General features: G+C 39.9%; 1 protein-coding gene across 2 annotated transcripts in view; it reads right to left on the bottom strand.

Moving 5' to 3' along the window:
* Positions 1 to 26,667, bottom strand: part of LOC117506578 (potassium voltage-gated channel subfamily D member 3-like) — a 324,070-nt gene extending 297,403 nt beyond the window's left edge. For both annotated transcript variants that reach the window (XM_034166090.1, XM_034166091.1), the window contains exons 1-2: positions 26,344 to 26,667; positions 23,369 to 24,540 (exon numbers count right to left, since the gene is read on the bottom strand). In XM_034166090.1, the coding sequence (XP_034021981.1) occupies positions 23,369 to 24,471 (1,103 nt within the window). In that variant the 5' untranslated portion in view covers positions 24,472 to 24,540; positions 26,344 to 26,667. The remainder of the gene's footprint in view (positions 1 to 23,368; positions 24,541 to 26,343) is intronic.
* Positions 26,668 to 27,703: the final 1,036 nt, after the last annotated feature.

The raw sequence follows: 27,703 nt of genomic DNA, 5'->3' as shown, positions 1-27,703 counted from the left end.
CCAGTGCCAAATTTGCATCAGCGTCATTAGCCATAAGCCAGGATTCCGTTATCGCTATCAGGCACGCCTCCCTGAATTCATGTTGGAAACGTATTTGTGCCTGTAGCTCATCAACTTTGTTTCTGAGTGACTGAACATTCATGAGAATCATAGACGGCAGGGGGATCCGATTCATGGCTTGTCTCCGCAGCCGCTGATGCGCGCCGCCCCTTTTCCCTCGCTTCCTGGTTTTACGAGGAGAAACATATTGAGAGTTTTTAAAATAATCCGATAGATCAACTCTCGGTAAAAGGAGGTCCAAAGTAGGGTCCGCAGGCAATGTATATTCCCATTGCAGAAGAAAATCCCTGCTATACTGGATCCGCGTAAACTCTCCAGTGGGAGGGCTGAGGCTGTTGACGGCATGACACAGCGTCCACCTTACCAACCCCCAGAGCAACAGTGGTAAGGAAAAACTCCCTGTGAGGAAGAAACCTCAAGCAGACCAGACTCAAAGGGGTGACCCTCTGCTTGGGCCATGCTACAAACATAAATTACAGAATAATTCACAGAACAATTCACGGACGAATATACAAGAAATGCTATTGGTGCACAGGACAGGAGGATCGCCAACATGAATACAAGTCCCGCTGCACCTTAAACAGAGAGAAAAAAACAGAATCAGGCATCAGAAAGACAAAAAATACTGTATAATTTGCCAACATTAAACAAAAAGAAAAAGAGAGAAATACTAAGGTGATCGCTGGCCACTAGCCCTAAACTTCACTAAAAGGGTATCGTTAAGAAATGATTCGATCCACAGACATCAATAGCCTTTTTGCTTAACGATTCCCTTATCGGTCCTTCAGAGCGGCTGTTGTTTTGGGGGGGTGATTGTTGGGAAAATGATCATGTCACGTTGATTACAGAACCCCTGCAGGGTCTGTAATCAACAGTTTCTGCAGCGCGGCTCTTCTTTGAAGCTTGAAGCAATTAAGCATTGATCCAGCCAGCTGCTTTGTTGGTTCTTTGTTTTATTTCGCTTTATCTTAAATTTTCCCGGCTAAAACCCAAAGAGCATATGTCTGTGCGTAATATTTACCTTTTTTATGTTAAATTGACTTCTTATGGTCTTCTGAAACAGTTGACAGATGTATTTTATAACTTAAAATGGGACCGATGCTAACATGTTAGCATGTCTATGGCATTTTCAATGTTAAAGTTAGCATTAAGCTGTTCGCATCTCAGCACATTTGTGTGCATTTGTTTTCTGCAGTGGTGGGCACAGCTAACTAACAAGTTAGCTTTGATAACAGATAATCAGCTAACTGAAAAGTTATCTTTTATAAAGCTAAACCGATAAACCACCCAAAAATTTATCAGAAGCTACAGCTAACCGATAACTTTCAGTATAGAGGGTTTTCAATCACGTGTCCGATTTACTGCAGGACAGGTGCCGTCTGCATTCTGGATTACAAGGAGGCTGGTGCGTGATAGAAAAATGGAGAGAATGTACGGTTATTACGATGCTTTAAAGCCTCGAGATAAAGCTATTTATCGTGATAGATGTGTAGTTGGTTCAGTGGATCCGTATCTTATACCAAATAGTGAATTTAGTTTTGATGTAACGAACTGGCCGAAAGTGTCACACTGCGATATTGTGAACTAGGAAGCTGCCGACCAGATCAGCCTTGCCGGCCTCCTGCACAGCATCACAGCGGGGCTCTGAAAGCGGAGGTCATCTTGAAGTCCTGAGCGATTTCTCTCACCAGGCGCTAGAAGGGCAGCTTGCTGATCAGCAGCTTGGTGCTGGAGGACCACAATGTAAATAAGCATCTGTATTGGAAGCGTTCTTGTGTTAGCCTCTGCAGTATTTTCATGTTTTCTTATATAATTTTATTGCCGAATAAAATAAAATAAAATTCTGGTAGCAGTGGATTTCTGGTAGCGGCATGGTGCCGTGAGGCTTCTCACCGACGTTGAAGCTTCTGCAATTGTTTACCAAATGCACGTAGCATATCACAGCGGCCACCGCGTCATAACCCAGAATAGGCGCGGGACACAAAATGACGTGACCGGTACAGGATATGAAAACCCTCTATTGCTTCTAATACACTTGCAACTACTAACAAGCTGATTTTGAGTTTTAACACCACAACAGCTTCTGGTAGCATCAAAGGTGACCACAGACCCAAACAATGAGTCAGCACTTCTGTCTTTGAGTATCCTGACCTCTGCTAGAAGCTCCTGTTTACTACATCATTTCCATAAGTGAAGCAGCTGAGAGAAGCAGTGAAGTTCAACTCTCTACTAAATAACAGTGTTGCCGTGAGGCGGAAGTCTTGGAAAATAAAGCAGTGCTGATTTATGGTTTTGATTTATAAATAAAATTAATAGAGACAGAATAACTTCATTAATGTTAATTCTGTCATTTGTACAAATTTAAAATACAACATATATCTTTTTAATTTTTAATCTTTTAATTAAATAATACACTAATTCTGAAGTTTTGTAACAAACACAGACAGATGCCAAAAAGATTATGGGTAAAATGTGCCTCTGTAAACACTGATTGATGAGGTCTATGTGTTGGTGTTCGCATATAAATGTGCTTTTGTAACATATGCTTTTTATTTGTAAATAAAAGAAAAAATCCATTTACAAAAAGCCAAAAAGTCAAGTTGTTATTTGACAACAGTCTGATATAACCATGATCAAAATAAATAGAACACTGCCATCTACTGGCACGCAGACGCTCATACTGCCATGAACACTACTGGCCAGTACATGGCAGTAGAGACCATGAAAACTTGCCAAAACAAAATTCCAGATAATCTGCTACGTTTAAGATGTGAGTAATTTAACAAATGCAAACTGAATTTCAGACATCTTATATATATTAAGACGACAGACAGTGTTTAACATAAATAGGAGTTACAGGACTCTAAAGAGCAAACTGGAATCGATTGCAATGATTCCAACTGAAAATAATGGAGAAGCAACCTGGGCTTCTTATGGCATTTTTACATAAAACAAACACAATAACCTCTATAAACCCAGAGAATATATTCACAAGAGTTTTAGGCACAATATACAAAGGATTTAATGCTGTTGTCTGTGATCAGAGCATCTCAAATGCATTTCTTCTGTCGTGAATGTACTGATATTACCCATAATGCACCTGGACACAGCATGTCCACACTAAAACCTTCAAAATTAATGCATTACTTTAAAACTAAAACATATATTTGACATTTTCACTTTATAAAACTTCAGATTTGATGTTAATTTAAATAACTTGTCCGAAATTAGCTTGGTTAAAATTTTAACCCTAGGTTAAAACTGTATGCCTCTGGATGACCTGGGTGATATTGCCAGTGTATTAGTATGCGGTCAAAAGAAGTGAGCCTTTTTTCTTTTTTGTGACCAGTTCTCCTTTGTCTGCAGTAGAGATGGGCGATACCGGGAATTTTGGTATTGATCCGATACCAAGTAAATACAGGCCCAATATCGCCGATACCAATACTTTTTCAAATTTAAGCTTCATAGATCCAAAGGATCAAAAAGACCTAGGATAGAATTTCGCCAAACATTGTACGTGACAACAAAATACTTTATCACAATCAACATTTTTGTTTAAAAAAATATCACTCAACACAACTTAAAACAAAATCTTCTGAGATAGAGGGCTGACAAACCACAATGCAAGTGTGTGCTGCTCCGTGTTGTGTGACACAGCGCAGCGCTGCTTTTACAGATAGAGAGCAGACTTTGATGAATCTGTGTGCGCAGCAGTCCGTGCATGCAGGAGAGAAAAAAAAGCCTGAGTATTGATCTTTTTACACGAGGATCATTAAATATCAATACCAGCATTGGTATCGATATTATTGAATTAGGATCGATCCACCTACCTCTAGTCTGCAGAGGATAGAACGGTTTCTTCTAGAACCAGCTCTCCTCTGTTTGCAAAGGATAGAACTGCACATCTATTACAAAACATTTAGCAGGTAGCTACTCAACTGATTTTAAACTTAAATGTTTGTAACTGTAAAGCATTGTTCACCACGCCTCCAAAAATATGTTAGCAGTCTAAAAATTATTGGACCAAAACTTATCAGAAGATAATTGGTCCGATGATGGTTTTTAAAGTTATCTGAAAAGCTAATCCACTAATGAAAACATTAGCTTTGATGGTTAGCGGATTAGCAGAACTGTGCCCACCACTGGTTTTCTAATTAATGGCTCAGCATTTGTTGTCGTAAAAGAGTCAAATGTATTACAAATTGTAATATTTTTTAATTTATTTTTGTTTATATATTAATTATAATAATTGCAACAACAACAATAATAGTAATAATAACTAATAACACTATAATACAATTTTAGAGAAAGAGACAAAAAGAACCTGATTAAAAACACAACAGAAAATATAAAACCAACTAACAATGAACATAAATAAATAAATGTAGAAATAAATGTTTCCTGTGAACACCTAGTGACTCTTACACCTCCACCTCATCCCTATTTTATTTAAGTTTAATGACAATTTGTTTTGGTCAAACCATATTTTCAATTTGGTAATTTCTTCAGTGATTTCCTCCAGAACTATCTGCCAAGCTAGAACACTGCTGCATCCTAGTAAGAGCAGAATACTACTGGAATGAATTTGAATAAGGAAAGTTGGGTTTTGTCTCGCCAAAATGGATTTTACACTCACTGCAGTTTATTGTTTGGAATAGTCCCAGATTGCATTTCAGAGCTTCTAGAATTCAAACATTTTCATGCGGGTGGTGTTGGGGGGTAATTTTGGGTTACAGCTTTTTTGCTTTTCACCACTTTCATCCCTGAATATGTCAATCGTGAGTCACTTTTGTGCAGATTAAAGTCACTAACTGGGACTCCTGTGTTGTTGGGAGAAAGAAATGAGAATTGTCCTCCGTTCTGTTCACACAGCTCCAAACGCTATGCGGCTCTCTGCCGAGTCAAGTTAGAATGATAGAGTCCAGTCGGCGAAACGCCGTTTAAATCAAATGACACCTCTTTCCAAATGTTGTAATACAAACAAAATGCAACTGATCAAATCTTTTTTTTTCCTCCCAAAATGAGACGTCCTGTGCTGACGTGCAGCAGCCGGCTGAGCTCAGCTCAGAGGTATGGAGAGACATTCGTGCCAAAATTGTTGTGTGTTGGGGGGGTGTGGCTGGACATTTTGGTGTTCTTTTCTTTTCTTTGCTCTCCAGGTGGCATGAAAACTGATTTGTCTGTGGAGAAGGTGCTGGCTGAAGAGTCCTTCACTCTCATCAACATCATGTGCAGCACCTGTGAATGGTGCTCACGTGCAACCTTAAAGACTTTCAGCTGAAGCAGATAATTAGATGGCGTTCTGCATTTAAGCCATGTGTGATTCAAGCAGAATTGCCGGGAACTCGACCTTGTGATGTTCGTTTGTGAGACGCTGAGGACCGCGCCTGGGTTTGACACATCGAGCCTGTGAAGCAGGAAGGGTGAGGGACACATGCTGTCAGCACACATCAGAGGTGATTAATTGTTTGACTACTTGTTGATAGTAACTTGGTATTTTGTTACGCAGTATATTTGAATTGTGATGAGAATTGTGCAGCTTGCTTCTCACTGCTGTGGCATGCGGACAAGTGATCCTCCACCTGTTGTGAGAAGCTGCTCATTTGCATAAAGCTTAAAATACAGACCTGAATGTGTTGCTGATAGTGTGTGTCTTTTGAAGGATATTAGTTGTAACTGCTGACTTACCTCACCTCTTCTATCCTTCGCAGAGAGTCGGTTTGTCGTGTCCACCTGGGGGGTGTTTGGCTGTATCAGTGAGTCCAGAAGCGCCGGGCTTCGATCCTTTTGGGTGCTGGAGAGCGTGCCAGCCTTCACTCCACCAGAATGACGCAGTTTTAGTTTCTACACTTTATTATGCACCAGAGGGTGAAACAAATAAATTGTTTTTGTTATTGGAACCGCTTTCTGGTTATTTTAGCGCTGGGTTCCGTCAGACGCAGGTCCGCTCTTCAACCCGTGTCGACACATAACAAAAATGTCTGAAAGGAAATGTTTTTGACAAAAAACTACAGATTTTGTTTATTCATATTTATTTACTTTAAAACTCAATAAAATGTTGTTGACATAGAAAACCTGTAAAGCCTACTTTTAGTACACAGAAAATTCACAAGAGGTATTGATGAGGGAATTGATAAGGGATTGGATCGATAAGCAGAATCGATAATGGCATCGATATTGATCAAATCTTATCAAAACCCATCCCTAGATCACAATGATGAGGACAAATTCTGAATTGTAGTAGTACTCCACCAGATACAGTATTTGTATATTGTGATCGTTTCTGTGAGTTCAGCTGTTTTTAAACTCTACCCGTACGTAGTTTGTCTGAAACACGACACAGAGGGATGGTTTCTGGTTTGACAGACAGATGAGCTGTCTGCAGGACTGCACAATGGCCTTAAGTCACAAAGTACATTAGTCTGTCTGAGATGTATGTTTAGATGTCGACTGACAAAACTGGCATTTCCATTTCCAAATGTGTCAGGGCTGTCATCGTGAGTGCCTCAATATGTCGGAGGATGCTGGTCCAATCAGGGCTGGAGGGGAGGTGATAATGCTTCAGTTGAACACAGTTTTATTGTATTCATGTCGGTGCTTCTCCATAACACACTCACTACTCTCAGCCACTTTCAAACTATTGGCCTGCAGCACAATAAAATCAGCACCAACAAGGAATCCTGTGCAAAATTCAATTTCACTTGGCTGCTCTAACTGTCCTGTCAGAGTAACTTGAAGACATCTCAGCATTCACAACAGGCATCTTGTAAAGGGTGTTGACACGTCTGCAGACTCCATGTTTTCCTATCCAGTATTCCTCCTCATCCTCCTTCTTGACCTTATTGACAGCCCATAAGCACTCACATTTGTTCCCTGCTGGATTACAGCTTGTCTCAAGGATTCAAGGAGAGATTTCCATTACATGGTTGAAAATCAAGGCACATCTCAAAGACATTTGCCAATTGAATGTGGTTTCGTGCAACATATCTGACTGACTGGTTCAACTGGTCTTGTTTAAATAAAATCAGTGCTTCCGGTGCTTTTTTTAATTTGTGGCTGCTGCAACAATATCGACTGCCACCAAACTGCTTTTCTATTTTTTTTAAGCTACACTGGATAGAATTTAGGGCTGGGTATCAATTCATATTTCAAGATTTGATTCAATTACGATTCTTAAGATTCAGAATCGATTATTTTGATTCAATTCGATTTCATCCGATCCTATATCGATTTGGGTTAGTGTCATTAAAACCGTTTTTGAGCAGTTACCTGATTGTCTAGTTATGCAACATATTCATACTACTTCACAAAATTTGGCCCTCAAAATGCAGGCAGTAGTGTTTCAGAGAGTTACAAATTTAAAAATATTCAGAGGGAGAATGGTTCCGATCTCCCCTACAAAACTCGCACCTGCAGCGCTCGCTGCGTGGCACGCTGCAGGAGAACATGGCTCTGGGAAAACCTCTCCTGCAGCAGTGGGTGGGGGGGGAGTGGGGGGCTCTCCTAAATTCTGCTGCAGCAGGAAAACTTTTCCCCAGCAGCAGGAGAATGCAGCTATGGGAAAGTTTCTGCCACAGTCCACACCAGAGATCTTTCATGCACTGTCCCATGGAAATGGCACGTTATGAGGCATGAAAAGGAAAAAAAAAAAACTACTGGGTGAATTAAATGGTGGACGATTCTATTTTCTTGTTTGCAACAACAGACAAGAGTTCTGGTGAAAGGTCTTTTCACAATTCCTGTACTAGTCAGAAGATGTCCCGGATAAAACACAGCATCCAGTTTGGAAATGAACGGCACATTCCACTGTTACAGGAGTTTTTGTCATGGAAAGAGGAGCGGAGGCTTCGCGCTTCGCAGCGGTGCCGCATGGTGCAAAGCAATGCCGTGATGAAGCCTCATGGGACATGTTCTGGCATGTCCAGGCACATTGCATTTATACAGCACCTTTCCACCTGCATCAGACGCTCAAAGCGCTTTACAGTTACACCTCACACTCGCCCATTCACACAAACACACTCACTCCCCAATATCAGGCTGCTGCCATACAAGGCACCCAGTCCACACCGGGAGCAACTCGGGGATTAAAGACCTTGCCCAAGGGCCATTAGTGATTTTCCAGTCAGGCTGGGGTTTGAACCAAGGATCCTCTGGTCTCAAGCCCACGCTTAACCACTAGACCATCACCTCCCCAGGATCCTGTATTTTATTCATGATGGAATTGCGTTGATTGATTTCAACTGCACACACAGAGGCACTAGCATCTATAAATTAAGACACAACTCTCTCTGTGTGTGTGTGTGTGTGTGTGTGTGTGTGTGTGTGTGTGTGTGTGTGTGTGTGTGTGTGTGTGTGTGTGTGTGTGTTCAGATAACACCTTGAAATATAGCCAAACTTGGCATGCATATACGTTGACATACAACATACGGGGAGTGACATAGGCTATTGAACACTTTAGTATTAGTAGTGCAGTACATCCAGAAAGTATTCACAGTGCTTCACTTTTTCCACATTTTGTTATGTTACAGCCTTATTTAAAAAATGGATGAAATTTATTTTTCCCCCTCAAACACACACAGTATCCCATAATGACAATGTAAAACATTTTTTTAGATTTTTGGAATTTTATTATTATTATTATTATTATTAGTAGTAGTAGTAGTAGTATTAATAATAATAATAATAATAATAATAATAATACCAATAATAATAATAATAATAATAATAATAATAAACTAAGAAATCACATGTACATACATATTCACAGCCTTTGTCATGAAGCTAAAAATTGAGCTCAGGTGCATCCTGCTTCCACTGATCATTCTTGAGATGTTTCTACAGCTTAATTGGAGTCCACCTGGAGTAAATTCAGTTGATTGGACATGATTTGGAAAGATACACACCTGTCTACATATAAGGTCCCACAGTTGACAGTGTATGTCAGAGCACAAACCAAGCATGAAGTGAAAGGAATTGTCTGTAAACCTCCGAGACAGGATTGTCTTGAGGCACAAATCTGGGGAAGCATACAGAAACATTTCTGCCACTTTAAGCAGCCCAGCCAGAGCCCAAACCTCAATCTGATAGAAACATCTCTGGAGAGATCTGAAAATGGCTCTGCATCGACACTCCACATCCATCCTGATGGAGCTTGAGAGGTGCTGCAAAAAGGAATGGGCAAAACTTCACAAAGATAGGTGCGCCAAGCTTGTGTCATCATATTCAAGAAGACTTGAGGCTGTAATTACTGCCAAAGGTGCATCAACATAGTATTGGGCAAAGGGTGTGGATACTTATGTACACGTGAAATACTTTTCCAATCTAATTTCTGATAACTGGGACAAACCTCGTGTTATTTTTAAAACTATTGGATCTTTGTTAAACCCTGGCCAATCCACCACATTGGAAGCAACTCAAGTTGTTTGTAATCGCTTTTTAAATTTCTTTTGTGATAAGGTCACCAGTATTAGGGCTGGGATGACTGTCACTTCGGCCAGTTCAATCATGGCTCACACCTGTTCTACTGTGTTAGACCGGTTTGAACCTGTGTTATTTTCAGATTTATCAAATATTGTTAAAAATCTCAAACCTTCATTTTGTCCCTCAGACTGTATCCCCCCACGACTCTTTAAAGAGGTCTGGGGATCTATCGGCCCTGATGTTGTTGTTTTGGTCAACAGCAGCCTTATGTCAGGAAAAGTTCCTGCGTTTTGTAAGCAGGCTGTAGTTGAGCCTCTTTTAAAGAAAGCGAGTCTTGATAACTCTGTTATCTCTAATTATAGGCCCATATCTAAGCTTCCTTTTATTTCAAAGATATTGGAAAAAGCTGTTCTTGTACAACTACAAGAGTTTTTTAGAAATGAACAACATTTTAGACAGTTTTCAGTCAGGTTATAAATTATTTCACGGCACGGAGTCTGCACTTTTAAAGGTTTTTAATGACCTGTTTTTAATCACTGATTCTGGTGATTCCGCCGTTTTGGTGCTTTTAGACTTGACTGCTGCCTTCGACACAGTTGACCATGCAACTCTTTTATGTCTTCTTGAGAACTGTGTGGGTGTCAGGGGGACAGCCTTGGACTGGTTCCATTCTTACCTTACAGGCCGTTCATTTACTGTCAGGCTGGGGGAGTCCACCTCGTCTTCTGTTCCTCTGAACTGTGGAGTCCCACCAAAATTAAATCAATTTAATCCTTTTCTGACTTGGAGCGCATCATGCATGCTTTTATTTCTTCACGCCTGGACTACTGCAATTCACTTTTTTTTGGAATTAATCAAAATACACTTCACAGATTACAGTTAGTCCAGAACGCTGCTGCATGCCTCTTAACTGGGAGCAGAAAACATGAACATATTACACCCATTCTTGCGTCTTTGCACTGGCTCCCTGTTAATTTTAGAATTGATTTTAAATTTTTATTTGTTCTTAAAGGTTTAAATGGACTGGCCCCACAATATATTGTAGACCTCCTCCAAATTTACTCCCCAGCGCGTGCTCTGAGGTCTGAGGGCCAGCTCCAGCTTGTGGTGCCTAGGACGAGACTTAAGACCAGGGGGGACAGGGCCTTCTCTGTGGCTGGGCCCAGACTCTGGAACGTTCTGCCTCTCCACGTTCGAACAGCCCCCACAATGGAGTGTTTTAAGTCTCATCTGAAGACCCACTTTTATTCTCTGGCTTTTAGCTCTGCATGAGTTGTATGGTCCTCTGTTGTCTTTGGCCTAGTGTTTTATTTATTTATTGTTTTATTGTTTTTATGTTTATTTACTTATTAGTATCTGAGTGGGTTTATTGTTTTGTATAGTTGTATAATCATTTTTATGTGCAGCACTTTGGAAACTGTTCTGTTGTTTAAATGTGCTATATAAATAAAGTGGATTGGATTGGATTGATATCTTAGTTTTTTATTTGTAATATATTTGCAAAAAAAAAAAAAAAAATTTTTTTCATGTCATCATAATGGGGTGTTGTGAGTAGAATTTTCAAGGGGAAAATGAATTTTGGAATACAGTTATAACATAACAAAATGTGGAAAAAGGAAGTGATGTGAATACTTTCCTGGATGCTCTGTAGTAGTTAAGGGGAGAGACACTTTTGTGTTGCAGGATTGAGCCAAACTTAGCACACATATACTATGACATATAAGTGACATAGGCTATTGAGCACTTTAGTAGTAGTAGTAGTAGTAGTAGTAGTAGTAGTAGTAGTAGTAGTTGCAGCTTTCTCTTCTTAAGCAAGCTTTAATTGCAGCCTAACAGTTCCCCAGAATCCGGGAGAGGTGGGAGGTGATAGCTTTGCTGATGAAGTTTTCATTTCAGTCTCTGAATCAAACCTGTCCTGAGGCGGGTAGTTATACTAGTCATAATATAATGGAAGTTCCACCTTATTGTATTACTGATGTGATTTAATAATTACTGCTTTTAAACATGAATATTGGTCGAGTTGATGTAAGGATACTCGACTGTTGCTTGAATTGCTAAAAAAAGAATTAATATGGAACCCTTCTTTGCCCATACAAACTCATTTGAAGTGGTGAAACCACAAAGATTTTATTTCTGCATTGACTGCAATCATTTTCCTAAAGGCAGTTTTGTATTTACATATAGAGAAGAATTTACATTTAACTCTAAAAACCTATAAAAATAAAAAAATTGACTTTTAGGAATACACAATGTGTGTTTCACTGTGTCTTCATAACAAAAGCACTTCACTTTGGGAACACTTTCAAGTTCAACATGCCATTCTTGGTGCTGATTCTCCACGAGTGTGAGTGAAAGATTAAGAGCAGAGTGGAATAATAATAAAGGCGACAGAAAAACTCTCACGGGACACTTCGCCTTAAGGCATTCAGCAGAGAGGTCTGACTTCACAACGCAGCTAAATCAATTCAGCAAAAGGAATTTTTATATGAAACACTTAATCTGCAAGTACGGTGAGTCACTCATTATCAGCTTTTATTTGATCTTTACAAAATAAATTAATTGCAGAACAGTTTTAGAAGTCCTGTCTTATATTAAGGATATCAATTTGTTGAGTTGTGGTGGCGCTGCCATGAAGGAGTGTTTTATTATAAATAATTCAATTCAATTTCAATTTATTAATTTTATACAGCACCAAATCACAACAGAGTCAATTCAAGGTGCTTCACACAAAACAATTCAGAAAACAAAATAAAATGAATTAAAAGATTAAAAAAGCACAATAAATGAGTAAAAAGCATAGTAACATAAAGGGAAACGAAAGGGAAAATAAGTGCATCTTAAGTCTGGACTTGAAACTCTCAATTAACACTAGTCTAAATTAGAAAGAAAGTCTAAATTAATCTGTTGGTAATTTTACTTATTTATTCCTTGGCTTTTGGAAAGCCTCAGAATGTACCCTGTAACAGGGCTATTCCACAGGGAGGTGTTGTAGAACAATCGAAAAGTGCAAAAACTGAATAAAACAGCTTAATTCAGCGTGCATCCTAACAGGGTGGCTTATAAAGTGCAGACCTTGAGCTGTTCAACTTTGAACAAAAACCGCAACAAATGCTGCTTCAAATTTTTACGCTGATGGAGCACAATCAAACAATTTTCAACCTGTAGTCACTATGAACACCCTATTTAAAGACATTCAAATGCGACTGAAGCCGTTAAGACTAGAGGTGAGCGATACCGGGAATTTTGGTATTGACCTGATACCAAGTAAATACAGACCCAGTATCGCCGATACCGATACTTTTTCATATTTATGCTTCACAGATCCAAAGGATCCAAAAGACCTAGGACAGAATTTTGCCAAACATTGTACGTGACAACAAAACACTTTATAATCACAATCAACATTTTTGTTTAAAAAAAATATCACTCAACACAACTTAAAACAAAATCTCCTGAGGTAGAGGGCTGACTCAAGGAGAGCGTTAAGTGGGCAGGCCAGGCTGAGCCTACCTGTATGGCTGTTGGCTGGCGCCGCTGAGCCATGTGATGGTGCAACAAGGAAAGACTGGGGGGGGGTGTGCTGCTCCTTGTTGTGTGACACAGTGCAATGCTTCTCTTACAGACAGAGAGTAGACTTTGATGAATCTGCGTGTGCAGCAGTCAGTCCATGCGGGAGAGAAAATAAGCTTGAGTATTGATCTTTTTACATGAGGATCATTCAATATCAATACCAGCGTTGGTATCGATATTATCAATATTAGGATCAATACGCTCACCTCTAGTTAAGACGACAAATATCCAAAAGTTACCACATACGAGAACCTGGAAAATTTTTTTGAACAGTTCAAAGACTGGACCCCGATTTTGAAATCTGGTGCCGATGATGGCCAAAACTATTATGTGTACCAAGTTTGTTCAGGACTGACAAAGATGGATCAAGAAGTTACTATGATGCTTCAAAACATGCCCAGATTTGTTATTCAGGATTAAACTGAAGGATCATGCTCTGTGGAATAGCAGTATAAAATGCAATGAGTAAATGAGTTCATCCTCTCCAAACACCATCTTCTTGCACAGTGGCCAAATGAAACTGATGAAACAGTGATGAACTTTGATGTGTCAGATCTAACAAAAACAAGTTTGTTTTACTATCAGCCATGCTTAATACTGCCATCTGGTGGACATGCCTGGGCATGTTGCATTGAATAATCATCATCACATGCATGATGGAAATTAGAAGTAGGCAGTGCTGGGCACAGTTCAGCTAATCCGATAACAGATAATTATCGCAGCTAATGTTTTTGCTAGCAGATTAGCTTTTCAGATAAGTTTAAAACCATCATCGGACCAATTATCTTCCGATAAATTTAGTTCCGATAACTTTCAGCCCGATATTTTTTTGCTGGTAAAGTGAGCAAAGTTTAACGGACAAAAACGTTTGTAAACCCTACAATCAAACATTTTAGTCCGTCTGTTGTATGTTTGTAGCAGAGTGGCTGCAAGTCGCTTGCTGATGATGTCATCATTAAGTGCAAAACGTGATTGGCCGGTCGACACAGGGAGCATTGTGGGTAGTGTAGTTCAGGTTCACTTTGGACATTACAGCGAGTGAGTCTGCTCGACACAAAAACAAAACGGACTAATTTTAACATTATTTTATTTTATTTCAGTTTGGCTGTAATTTAATCATCAAGATTTAGACCTCTACTGGTGGTTGGCTCTCCCTGCGGTATTGTATCACTTCCTGTTCCGGAGCACAGCTGTGTTTTGCTGTATCTGTTAGCTGTTTAATCTGCGCAGTTAGATTGATCTAGTTAACTAGATAACGATTTGCTTCACAGTGTAATCTTCACGTGCCTTAACTAAAGCACTCCCTCTGCTGAATCACCTCTAAATTATTTACACATTATTCACTTTGTGTGTCTTTAGGAATCTGCTAGCTTAGCACAGCTACTAGCTCTTAGCCGGTTTAGCATGGCGGCTTCTCCTGTCTCTCCCGCACTTTTCTGCTCTGGGTGTGAAATGTTTAGTTATTCCTCTGCCTCCTTTAGCAGTAATGGTACTTGTAATAAGTGTAGCTTATATCGTAGCTTTGGAGGCCAGGCTGGGCGAATTGGAGACTCGGCTCCGCACCGTGGAAAATTCTACAGTTAGCCAGGCCCCTGTAGTCGGTGCGGACCAAGGTAGCTTAGCCACCATTAGTTTCCCTCTGGCAGATGCCGAGCAGCCGGGAAAGCAGGCCGACTGGGTGACTGTGAGGAGGAAGCGTAGTTCTGAACAGAAGCCCCGTGTACACCGCCAACCCGTTCACATTTCTAACCATTTTTCTCCACTCGGCGACACACCCGCCGAGGATCAAACTCTGGTTATTGGCGACTCTGTTTTGAGAAATGTGAAGTTAGCGACACCAGCAACCATAGTCAATTGTGTTCCGGGGGCCAGAGCAGGCGACATTGAAGGAAATTTGAAACTGCTGGCTAAGGCTAAGCGTAAATTTGGTAAGATTGTAATTCACGTCGGCAGTAATGACACCCGGTTACGCCAATCGGAGGTCACTAAAATCAACACTGAATCGGTGTGTAACTTTGCAAAAACAATGTCGGACTCTGTAGTTTTCTCTGGGCCCCTCCCCAATCGGACCGGGAGTGACATGTTTAGCCGCATGTTCTCCTTGAATTGCTGGCTGTCTGAGTGGTGTCCAAAAATGAGGTGGGCTTCATAGATAATTGGCAAAGCTTCTGGGGAAAACCTGGTCTTGTTAGGAGAGACGGCATCCATCCCACTTTGGATGGAGCAGCTCTCATTTCTAGAAATCTGGCCAATTTTTTTAAATCCTCCAAACCGTGACTATCCAGGGTTGGGACCAGGAAGCAGAGTTGTAGTCTTACACACCTCTCTGCAGCTTCTCTCCCCCTGCCATCCCCTCATTACACCATCCCCGTACAGACGGTGCCTGCTCCCAGACCACCAATAACCAGCAAAAATCGATTTAAGCATAAAAATTCAAAAAGAAAAAATAATATAGCACCTTCAACTGCACCACAGACTAAAACAGTTAAATGTGGTCTATTAAACATTAGGTTTCTCTCTTCTAAGTCCCTGTTAGTAAATGATATAATAATTGATCAACATATTGATTTATTCTGCCTTACAGAAACCTGGTTACAGCAGGATGAATATGTTAGTTTAAATGAGTCAACACCCCCGAGTCACACTAACTGCCAGAATGCACGTAGCACGGGCCGAGGCGGAGGATTAGTAGCAATCTTCCATTCCAGCTTATTAATTAATCAAAAACCCAGACAGAGCTTTAATTCATTTGAAAGCTTGACTCTTAGTCTTGTCCATCCAAATTGGAAGTCCCAAAAACCAGTTTTATTTGTTATTATCTATCGTCCACCTGGTCGTTACTGTGAGTTTCTCTGTGAATTTTCAGACCTTTTGTCTGACTTAGTGCTTAGCTCAGATAAGGTAATTATAGTGGGCGATTTTAACATCCACACAGATGCTGAGAATGACAGCCTCAACACTGCATTTAATCTATTATTAGACTCAATTGGCTTTGCTCAAAATGTAAATGAGTCCACCCACCACTTTAATCATATCTTAGATCTTGTTCTGACTTATGGTATGGAAATTGAAGACTTAACAGTATTCCCTGAAAACTCCCTTCTGTCTGATCATTTCTTAATAACATTTACATTTACTCTGGTGGACTACCCAGCAGTGGGGAATAAGTTTCATTACACTAGAAGTCTTTCAGAAAGCGCTGTAACTAGGTTTAAGGATATGATTCCTTCTTTATGTTCTCTAATGCCATATACCAACACAGTGCAGAGTAGCTACCTAAACTCTGTAAGTGAGATAGAGTATCTCGTCAATAGTTTTACATCCTCACTGAAGACAACTTTGGATGCTGTAGCTCCTCTGAAAAAGAGAGCTTTAAATCAGAAGTGCCTGACTCCGTGGTATAACTCACAAACTCGCAGCTTAAAGCAGATAACCCGTAAGTTGGAGAGGAAATGGTGTCTCACTAATTTAGAAGATCTTCACTTAGCCTGGAAAAAGAGTCTGTTGCTCTATAAAAAAAAGCCCTCTGTAAAGCTAGGACATCTTACTACTCATCACTAATTGAAGAAAATAAGAACAACCCCAGGTTTCTTTTCAGCACTGTAGCCAGGCTGACAAAGAGTCAGAGCTCTATTGAGCCGAGTATTCGTTTAACTTTAACTAGTAATGACTTCATGACTTTCTTTGCTAATAAAATTTTAACTATTAGAGAAAAAATTACTCATAACCATCCCAAAGACGTATCGTTATCTTTGGCTGCTTTCAGTGATGCCGGTATTTGGTTAGACTCTTTCTCTCAGATTGTTCTGTATGAGTTATTTTCATTAGTTACTTCATCCAAACCATCAACATGTTTATTAGACCCCATTCCTACCAGGCTGCTCAAGGAAGCCCTACCATTATTTAATGCTTCGATCTTAAATATGATCAATCTATCTTTGTTAGTTGGCTATGTACCACAGGCTTTTAAGGTGGCAGTAATTAAACCATTACTTAAAAAGCCATCACTTGACCCAGCTATCTTAGCTAATTATAGGCCAATCTCCAACCTTCCTTTTCTCTCAAAAATTCTTGAAAGGGTAGTTGTAAAACAGCAACTGATCATCTGCAGAGGAATGGTCTATTTGAAGAGTTTCAGTCAGGTTTTAGAATTCATCATAGTACAGAAACAGCATTAGTGAAGGTTACAAATGATCTTCTTATGGCCTCAGACAGTGGACTCATCTCTGTGCTTGTTCTGTTAGACCTCAGTGCTGCTTTTGATACTGTTGACCATAAAATTTTATTACAGAGATTAGAGCATGCCATAGGTATTAAAGGCACTGCGCTGCGGTGGTTTGAATCATATTTATCTAATAGATTACAATTTGTTCATGTAATGGGGAATCTTCTTCACAGACTAAGGTTAATTATGGAGTTCCACAAGGTTCTGTGCTAGGACCAATTTTATTCACTTTATACATGCTTCCCTTAGGCAGTATTATTAGACGGCATTGCTTAAATTTTCATTGTTACGCAGATGATACCCAGCTTTATCTATCCATGAAGCCAGAGGACACACACCAATTAGCTAAACTGCTGGATTGTCTTACAGACATAAAGACATGGATGACCTCTAATTTCCTGCTTTTAAACTCAGATAAAACTGAAGTTATTGTACTTGGCCCCACAAATCTTAGAAACATGGTGTCTAACCAGATCCTTACTCTGGATGGCATTACCCTGACCTCTAGTAATACTGTGAGAAATCTTGGAGTCATTTTTGATCAGGATATGTCATTCAAAGCACATATTAAACAAATATGTAGGACTGCTTTTTTGCATTTACGCAATATCTCTAAAATTAGAAAGGTCTTGTCTCGGAGTGATGCTGAAAAACTAATCCATGCATTTATTTCCTCTAGGCTGGACTATTGTAATTCATTATTATCAGGTTGTCCTAAAAGTTCCCTGAAAAGCCTTCAGTTAATTCAAAATGCTGCAGCTAGAGTACTAACGGGGACTAGAAGGAGAGAGCATATCTTACCCATATTGGCCTCTCTTCATTGGCTTCCTGTTAATTCTAGAATAGAATTTAAAATTCTTCTTCTTACTTAGAAGGATTTGAATAATCAGGTCCCATCTTATCTTAGGGACCTCATAGTACCATATCACCCCAATAGAGCGCTTCGCTCTCAGACTGCAGGCTTACTTGTAGTTCCTAGGGTTTGTAAGAGTAGAATGGGAGGCAGAGCCTTCAGCTTTCAGGCTCCTCTCCTGTGGAACCAGCTCCCAATTCAGATCAGGGAGACAGACACCCTCTCTACTTTTAAGATTAGGCTTAAAACTTTCCTTTTTGCTAAAGCTTATAGTTAGGGCTGGATCAGGTGACCCTGAACCATCCCTTAGTTATGCTGCTATAGACTTAGACTGCTGGGGGGTTCCCATGATGCACTGAGTGTTTCTTTCTCTTTTTGCTCTGTATGCACCACTCTGCATTTAATCATTAGTGATCGATCTCTGCTCCCCTCCACAGCATGTCTTTTTCCTGGTTCTCTCCCTCAGCCCCAACCAGTCCCAGCAGAAGACTGCCCCTCACTGAGCCTGGTTCTGCTGGAGGTTTCTTCCTTTTAAAAGGGAGTTTTTCCTTCCCACTGTCGCCAAGTGCTTGCTCACAGGGGGTCGTTTTGACCGTTGGGGTTTTTACGTAATTATTGTATGGCCTTGTCTTACAATATAAAGCGCCTTGGGGCAACTGTTTGTTGTGATTTGGTGCTATATAAATAAAATTGATTGATTGATTGATTGATTTGTGGGGGTGTACAGAGGGACTTTGTCACGTTTAGAGACTGTTTTGGATAAAAAAGGACGCTTTATATGGATTATTTATTCAGATGAATCCCACTGAAACTAACAGGTAAGAATTTATATTTACTACGTGTATTTTACTCTGCCAATCAATGCATTAATCCTTGAATTTACTCAGTGAAACTGGTTTATCAGAAGCTGACTGTGTAATCTGATGTGGCTGCGTCTGAATCAATACTAAAAGTTATCGGTTATCGGTTGGTTGTAGTTGTTCACTATGACAAGCTGGTACCCGAGTAGTTGACTAATTTTTTTTCGTCAAAGAGTTGGGTAATTCAGATATCATAAATTCCAACAATTTCAGGGTAAATTTTGAACAAAACATATCTCTTTAAGTTCTGTATTTTTATGCCTTCGATGTTCAGTGTTCATTTCCTGCACAGCTATCAAAAACGGAGACAGGCGAGCCTTGCAGAGCTTGTTTCACCAAAGGCTGAGATCAAACAGGATCCAATGCAGGCCGCACGCTTGCATCCAATACAACCACAAATATATTTTTTTCTGTGTAGTTCACCATGATAAGGCCATGTTTTCAACTTGTAGTTTGATCAGTGTTTTTTAAATTGCCAGTTCTGAATGTTATAACTTTGATTGGATCTTATACATTTATTGTCAATATTAGTCATTGATTGGTCGACTAAACTACTATTGGTAGCCTTTAAGTTGACTAATTGATTTTCAATAGTCGTCCCAACACTAATGGAAAGCAAATTCCCAAATCTAAGTGCTGTATTTATGACTTCGCCACTTAATGTGTTGCATTGTTGGTGCATTTTTAAATTTATTTGTACCAAATAATAAATTAATGTCAGCCAGTATAGCGGCCACAACACTTCTAAACTAAGCCAATACTACTGTAGCAAACACAGAAAATATTTACCAAAAATATAACAACTTACATCAACAACATGCATCAAAAGAAATCTTGCAAATGGAAAAATGATTGCAAATGTAGAGAATGCAGATATAACATGGATCACATGTAACCACGTTTCTGTGTTTGTGTGTACTGTTTGAATTTTCAGGAGATGAATTATCAAATTAAACTCTTGCATGTGCACACCTTATATTTGTTTGTGCTCTCTGTGTTTGCAAGCTTAACTTCCAGAAATGTTAAAATCTATAACTTTTATCCTGCATTCTAAGCCAACCTGGACAGCTAAACATGGACTCTGTAGTCATTCTTTTTGAATACACAATATTTATTTTAAACTCTATAAATCTTCTAATAGTGTATGTAGCACTGTTCCTCAATCAGCCTCTATTCATGCAACACCTTTGTCATATTGTGCCACTGTAAGAGTGTTCCATGATGCACATCCAAAATGTCCTTGTAACTATCTGATCTTAACCTAACTGCTTTTCAAAATGGCTGACGCACAAACTGTCCTTGTATTTGGTAAAACTATCTGATCGTTTAACAGCTGTCTAATTGATAAAACCATCTGATCTTTTAATAGATGTTTAATTGATAAAACCAAAGTATTCACATCTATTTGGAAAAGAATCAACATGATGGAACACTGATTATTGCATGACACGCAGACACACACTATAAGATTTTTACATAACTACCTTGAATGCAACGTGAGCAGACATCCGCCTATAACCGCCTTCTTCACTTTTGATGCCAATCACATGGACGCTGATTCATGACAGGCTAACAGCCGTCCACATGGGGCTGGCTGGAGGAACAAAAGTTAGTGTAGACAGGAAATCTGGGCTCGTTGTTCCAGGAGTCGCATGTGATCTGGTCCAAAACCCCAGTGCTGTTCGATGACTCTCTGTATCAGGGTTTGAACTTTTCAATACATCATCTAAACTTTGTTGGAAGTGTCCAATCCTTTTTGAGGTCACTCATCACATAAAAGAACCTAACAACACACAAACCAACCTCCACAATCACATAATGAAAAAAAAAAAAAAAAAATCACGTACAGTATTTGATTGTCCAAGCATCAGATTTGGGATGGTGATTCTTATGATATGACTTAGCATATCTGGTCAATTGGCCACTTGAAAATTCAAGATTGTGGCCATTTTCCAAGATGTCCTCCTTCTTTGCATAGAAATTCTCCTATTTGGTTAATTATAATATAATTATGTCAAATTCCATTTGTTACATTATATTTAAATTTGGTATTTATAGTGTTTACTGTGTTTTATTTTGCTTGTCTGCCAAATTAAAGTGAAGTCTATTACATTTATTATTAATGGGTTCCACCAAACACATTTGGAAACTACAGCATGTAGGCCTATTAAAAGGTGTTTAGTATTAAATATATTGTGTTTGTTATTTTTACCCAAGGCCAAAATATGGCCATCTGGTATTGTGTGAAGGCTTTGCATCTGTCTGTTCATTCGTCTATCTGTCTGTCTGTCTGCTCAGCATAACTCCAGTCCTATTACTGCGAGGGTCTTCAAATTCACAGGGAGCATTCTTGGGACACAGAGCAAGTTCAAAGATGGCTAATCTTGACCTATTTTAAGGTCACATTCTGTTTCCTACTGTTATGCTCATACGGTGGAGGGTATTTTAGCATTAAAAAATATTTTGGGATCTATTGGGTGGCTGTCTTGAAATTAGATGCCAACTTGGATTTCACCGATGCTGTAAAACTCATCCATTGTGACAGGAGCATTGCAATGCAAAAAGTAATTTTCAGCAGGTCATTTTGGCGGCCATCTTGGATTTTCAAGTGGCTATTTGACCAGATTTATTAAGTCCTATCTTGGAAAGCATCATGCCAAATTTGCTACTTGTACCAAAATTTGCACAATTTTGCTGTAAAACTGATGCTATCTGCTCCACTTAGATGAGTTGTTTCAGAATGTATTCCAGCATCTTAGATTATTTTGTTCAAGTGACCAACCAGCTGCCTTTTTACTTGGTTTTACACTTGCCATTTCACATTGCTCAGTGTTTATAAAAAAAACAGACTTCTCATCTCTTTCTGTCCCACCTAGCTGGTGGCATTGTGGCCATTGTTTTGTCACTGCAAAACGCCCACACCAATTCAAAACTTCATCGCTTTGTTTCTTGTTGCTTGTAGCTAATGTGACCGTAGAGTTAGTTTATTAATTTTACAACAAAATGCTTCTACAAACACCAAATTTGGCACGATGATTCCCAAGGTAGTACTTCCCAAATCTGGTTAACTGGCCACTTGAAAGTCCAAGATGGCGCCCATTTTACTTTGCTTTTTTTTTTTTTGCATCTTCAAAATTTGCTGAACAATAAACAACAAAGGAACCTCACATTTTGAGTGTTGCCAGTGGCTAAAGAGTCTGTAGAAGTCAAATGATATCACCAGCAGTACATGTAAGAAAAATGCAAAGAAAATGAAAGGATGCAATAATAACTACACTATGCAACATGAAAGTTCAGACAATCATGGTTTGAGTTTATTTAGAGCACCACTACAGGTGCCCCATTGATACCCATGTGTTTCCTTTTCATCAGTTTATACACAGTAAATTTTGCAGAGTAAAATTTACTCTGCTGGAATAACATTTGGTCCCAGTCCAAATAGAGTTAAATATACTCTATCACAGTGTTAAATCAACTCTAGCAAAGTATAAAATCAACTCTTATTGGAGTAGAAACACTTGATTTGACAAGATGGTAGAGCTGATTTCACTCTATAATAGAGTGTATTTTACTCTATGTAGACTGGGAACAAATGTTATTCCAGCAGAGTCAGTTTTACTCAGCAAAATTTACTGTGGAAACTTACGATTTCTTTCATACGACACAACTGCCAAAGATGAGTCGAGGACTTAGAGGCACGGTTGCACAGAAGGTCTTGAAAAAATGATCATGTTCGTTAATGATTCATCAGTGATGACGTGTATTCTTAATCAGCTTGGCGTCTCGACTCGTGCACTCCTTACATGTTTCTATAATACACATTTGGTTCCATCATCAGTTTTCATCCAGCTGCTTAAACCTGCACCAAATAGAAAATGGTGATGCAGCCTTACGCGGAAAGGCTGGAAGTGAAATAGAAACAATCCGTTCTAAAACCTGCTAAATTTAACACCACATCAATCATTTGGGAATCCTTTTCAATACGCAGATGCAGCATTCCGTGACCATGGCCCCAGGATGTGTTTAACAACTGTCTCCTTATTTGGCAGGCTCTAAGTGAAGCAAACAAAATATCTTTAGTGTTTGTGCCAGTATATAAATGCGACCGTGGCCACCATTACTCACAGTGGCAGCCTGAAATAAGCTGTAGTGCACTGAAGTATGTGTGCAGTCTCAACGCTCATTTGAATTTCAAATAGGTTTTCATAAATTATTGAATTTGTATAAAAATCCAGAAAATATGCAACTATTGAAAAAAAAAAAAATCACACAGAGTGCTTTGAGTTCTGTAACAAACACAAAAGTACCGTGGGATGATGGATGCTGTGAAAAATGCATTTACCTGTCTGTGCATGTAGGTGCGCATGTGTGTTTACTCACCCCAGCGTAGTCATGGTGACAATAGTGTACCAGAAGGACGCCGGGATGCTGGTGAACTTGCTGGAGCTGGAGCCCTTCTCGGCGTAGAACATGACAGTAGCGAAGATGATGATGGCCATGGTGAGCGAGAAGAGCAGGAAACCCAACTCTGATGCGCAACTCTTCAGCGTGTAGCCCAGGATCCGCAGGCCCTGCGAGTGACGGGAGAACTTGAAGATACGGAACACTCGGAACACCCGCAGAGTCACGAAGGCGCCGCTCACGTCCTCGTTGTTGGTCATCACCAGGCCGATGTAGTAGGGCAGGATGGCCACTACGTCGATGATGCTCATCACCGAGCGCATGAAACGGTAGCGGCTTGGCGCGGCAAACAAGCGCATCAGGTACTCCACTGTAAATATCATCACGCAGGCGGTGTCCATGCAGAAGAACGCCACCGTGTAGCGCTCGCCGCATGGCATGTCTTTCTGGCTGGCGGTGGATCCGCAGGGGACAGTCTCCACCACGTTAGTGATGACCGAAATGGCGATGAAGAAGCCAGTGACGTAATAGAACACCAGGGCCATGGTGGACGTGTGGGGGTTCTCGAAGGCCCGCCACATGGTCTCCCTGAAGTTCATGTTGGGCATCTTCAGGTCTTTGTTCTCCTCTTGATCATCCTGCAGCCGTTCTAAATTCTCCCGCTTTCTATCTTTGTACTCTTCATAGCAGCAGTCACCGATAATTTCAGGGATGATGCCGAAGAAGATCAACTCCTCATCGTAGGCCAAGATGCATTCATGACGTGGGTAGTGCAGCTTCCCGGTCCTGTAGAAGTTGAGGATGCTTCTGAAGGCGTCAGGATCTCGGTCAAAGAAATACTCTTTGGTTTCCTCATTGTAAAAGAAGTCCTTCTCAGAGCTGCCCAGCAGGGTGTCCGGGTAACGGTCCAGAGTGGTCCTCCATGTCTGAAAACGACGGCCGCTGACATTGAGGATGATCAGTTCGTCCTTCCGCTTACTGTGGTCTCTCGGCACGACGGGCATGGGGCAGTTGGCAACAGGCATCCAGCCAATCGCTGCTGCCCTGGCAAACGGCAGCCATGCTGCTACTCCCGTTGCCATCGTGAAGCAGCGTCTCGGACGTAGTTTTCCTCACCTTCAGCCTGGTCTCACTTGAGAATCAGATGGCATCTGAGGAACACACAATAGAAAAGGTGACACACTCAGAGAAGAAGAGTGCTGCCGTCGCCTCCCTCGGAACAAAGCAACATGTAGGTTCTGACATTTGGAGTTCAAAATGAGTTTCTCCTCCTCTGATGCAATTCCTGTCTCTCTGCAGCTCTTTTTGTACAAATCTGCTCCCATCTGACCAAAATGCCATCCAATTTCCAGGGGAAAAGTACAAACAAACAAACAACAACAACAACAACAACAAAAACAATAACAGGTACAAGGGATAGAAACACCATAAATATTTGTTTACTTGGGTACAACAATTCCTGTTGTAGATCAATTTGTCAGTCTTTATTTTTGTTGTTATTATTCAGGTGATCTACAAAATGCCAAAAGATAATGAAAAGAACCAGAACGCTAACATTCTAAAAACTATTATTTTATCTCCTGATTCTGAGTTTTGATTTATTGCCTGAATCCAGCTGCTGTCACAGAAATGCAAATATTCTTGGTTAATCAGTTTTTCTTTGTGTATCTGGGTAAATATCTCGATAAATTTTGTTATGGCAAGATATAAATACATATATCAAAGTCAAACAGTGCTACAAGCTTCAAGTAAAAGTTTTTTTAATTTCTAATCTGACTAAATAAAATTCACTTGTGCAACTATTCTGACAGTCACATCTGTACAGTTCTGTATAATCTCCAGTACACATTAGATTTAACTTTTACTGTTAAATATCATTATTTTCCAAATATGGACCACTAATCCGGATGTACATCAGATACCATTTGTGCCACCTGTAAAATCCAAATCTCCAGATTTAAACAAATTATGTCCTTTTAAATTGATAGAAGTTATTAGAAAATGCTGGACCAGCATTCAAAATAATAATAAAAAATAAGGCACTACAGTCAATTTCTTTCAATTTTTCTAATTTTCTTCTTAAAAAAATCTTTAAAAAAATTATAAAATTCAAATTTTTTTTTTTAAACCAAAATAGTTTGACCTAAACTTAAATATATGACAAGAGATTATCTTCCTCATGAACATGAACATTTGGAATTTGTTAAGATGCTCTAACTTAAGAAAAGAGGGTTTTTGAATTTTAACACGCCCTCTAAAAATACATTAAGCAGTCATTTCTTTGATCAAATTATTCTTTTTTTGTGTGTCCCTTACAGGATTTAAAGCAATATTTCCATCAGTTTTCATAAAATTATGATATCTTTAGAATTGGGGGTGGGTTATAATATATGTGACATCAGTGGTTTAAACAGTTCATCTCAAGATGTTGTGTTCATGCCATAATCAGCAATTTCATGCTGACTGGTCCTTTAGATGTAAATCAACACTTTTGAGTATATTAGCAATTGTAATGGGATTTAAACGCCAATATTGCCATCAGTTTTCTGACAGACATTAATGGTTAATTACTGTGTTCCTGCAATAATCGATCATACTATCTTTATATCAAATCCCTGTGATTTGTCTTTAAAATGAAAAATAAACGGCAATATTTCCATCAACTTTGATAAAATTCTGATTTAAAATCATTAATCTAAGCTGTACCTGTTGATCTCTAATGTGGAAATATTAAAGAGCCTTTTTCGTTAATTTTACTTCAGAGCATTTGCACATATATGCAGTTCAGCTGCACTAAAAGTGCAATAACGTGGTAAACTTTACGCGCAGACGATTGTGTTTAAAATACGGGTGCACTCAGCACGTGCGCTCATTCATTCACAAAAAATACCTGGTAAGACGCGCGTGAAGCGCATTTCACAGAAAAAAAAAAAGCACACACACATCAGACTCACCCATAAAAGTGAAAGGCAAAGAAAATTCAAACTCCTTCCCAGAGAGAGTTTGTGTTAAAGACGGAGACGGCTGCTGTGCGCCGGAGAGGAGCGCAGATCCATGAGAAGCGGCTCCGCCTCGGACGACTACCCTGATGGATGACAGGGAATCCGGGACGACACGACTGGAAAGAGGCTGCAGGTTTTGTGTACGCGGAGCTCCGATCGCTCTCGCGGATTCTACATGGTGTCGTCTTTGTTTTTAACAGTGAGCGAACGGAAAGTGAAGCGCGGTGATGCTGAGCGCGTCCTCCTTCCTCTCACCGCGTGCCAGCTCTGTGGATCATCATCATCATCATCATCATCATCATCCTCTTGCTCCCCCTCATCATCATCAGCAGCAGCATCCTTCCCTCTGCCTCACTTTGCCATCAGATGTCACACACTCAGCCTGATCTGCCTTCAAAAATCCAACACAGAAGCGCTGTGATGCTCACAAAGCAGAAAACACGGCCACAAAGTCGAATAAAGTCACATTTTAAAAGGAAATCAAGTATGAATTTATCTAAGAGAGCACTGGGAGCGCGTGTCTCAGCCTAGTTCACAGGTGGATCCTCTTTATCTGAAATTTCAAACCAAATTCCAATCAAACCCCAACCCCTTGTGCTGAAAAATTAAGCCAAAGGGGAAGTTCTTTATCTTGCAGTTTCTTGGACGGCCACTTAAGGCTGGATCTAAAAGATTAGATTAGACTTCATTGATCGCTTGGGAAGACTCTCTCAGGGAAATGTAGGTTCCAGCAGCATTGTATAGCAGCACACAGGGTAAGAAGCACAAAAGTGAAAGCACCCCCCCCCCCCCCCAAAAAAGAGTTGCAAATATACATATAAATACACAAATGAATACCAGACATACTGATCAATACTGGTCTACCGGCGACCACTGTTACTCTCCTTCCTGTCCACTTTCTTCACGTTACTCCCCCCCCCCCCCAACCACACCCAGTAGAACCCCTGTTAGAATGGCCAAATTTACAGCAGAAATAAACATGTTTACACCCTGATACAAAACAAAGAAAAAAAAAAAACAGTTTTGGTCTCCACAAGTCATTTTCCTGTTTGTCACAACTGTATAGGCAGCCCAATCTCACGCTTTTTTTTTTTTTTTGTGCTCCTGTGACCAAATGAGTCAAATTTTCGTGACAAGGCTTTTTTTTTAACTCACTATTACTAACCCTACTCCCACCCCCAACCCTAACCTTAACCATACCCCCCGCTTCACTTTTAATTTCATGCAGCCATCACGGAATGAATTAGAATGAATTTGTGCTGCCATGACAAAAATGAGGCGCTTTTCATCACAATACCACGAACCAATAGAT

The sequence above is a fragment of the Thalassophryne amazonica genome, chromosome 3 (assembly GCF_902500255.1).
Source record: "Thalassophryne amazonica chromosome 3, fThaAma1.1, whole genome shotgun sequence".
NCBI classification, from domain to species: domain Eukaryota; kingdom Metazoa; phylum Chordata; class Actinopteri; order Batrachoidiformes; family Batrachoididae; genus Thalassophryne; species Thalassophryne amazonica.
This window is presented reverse-complemented; position numbering and strand designations above follow the sequence as displayed.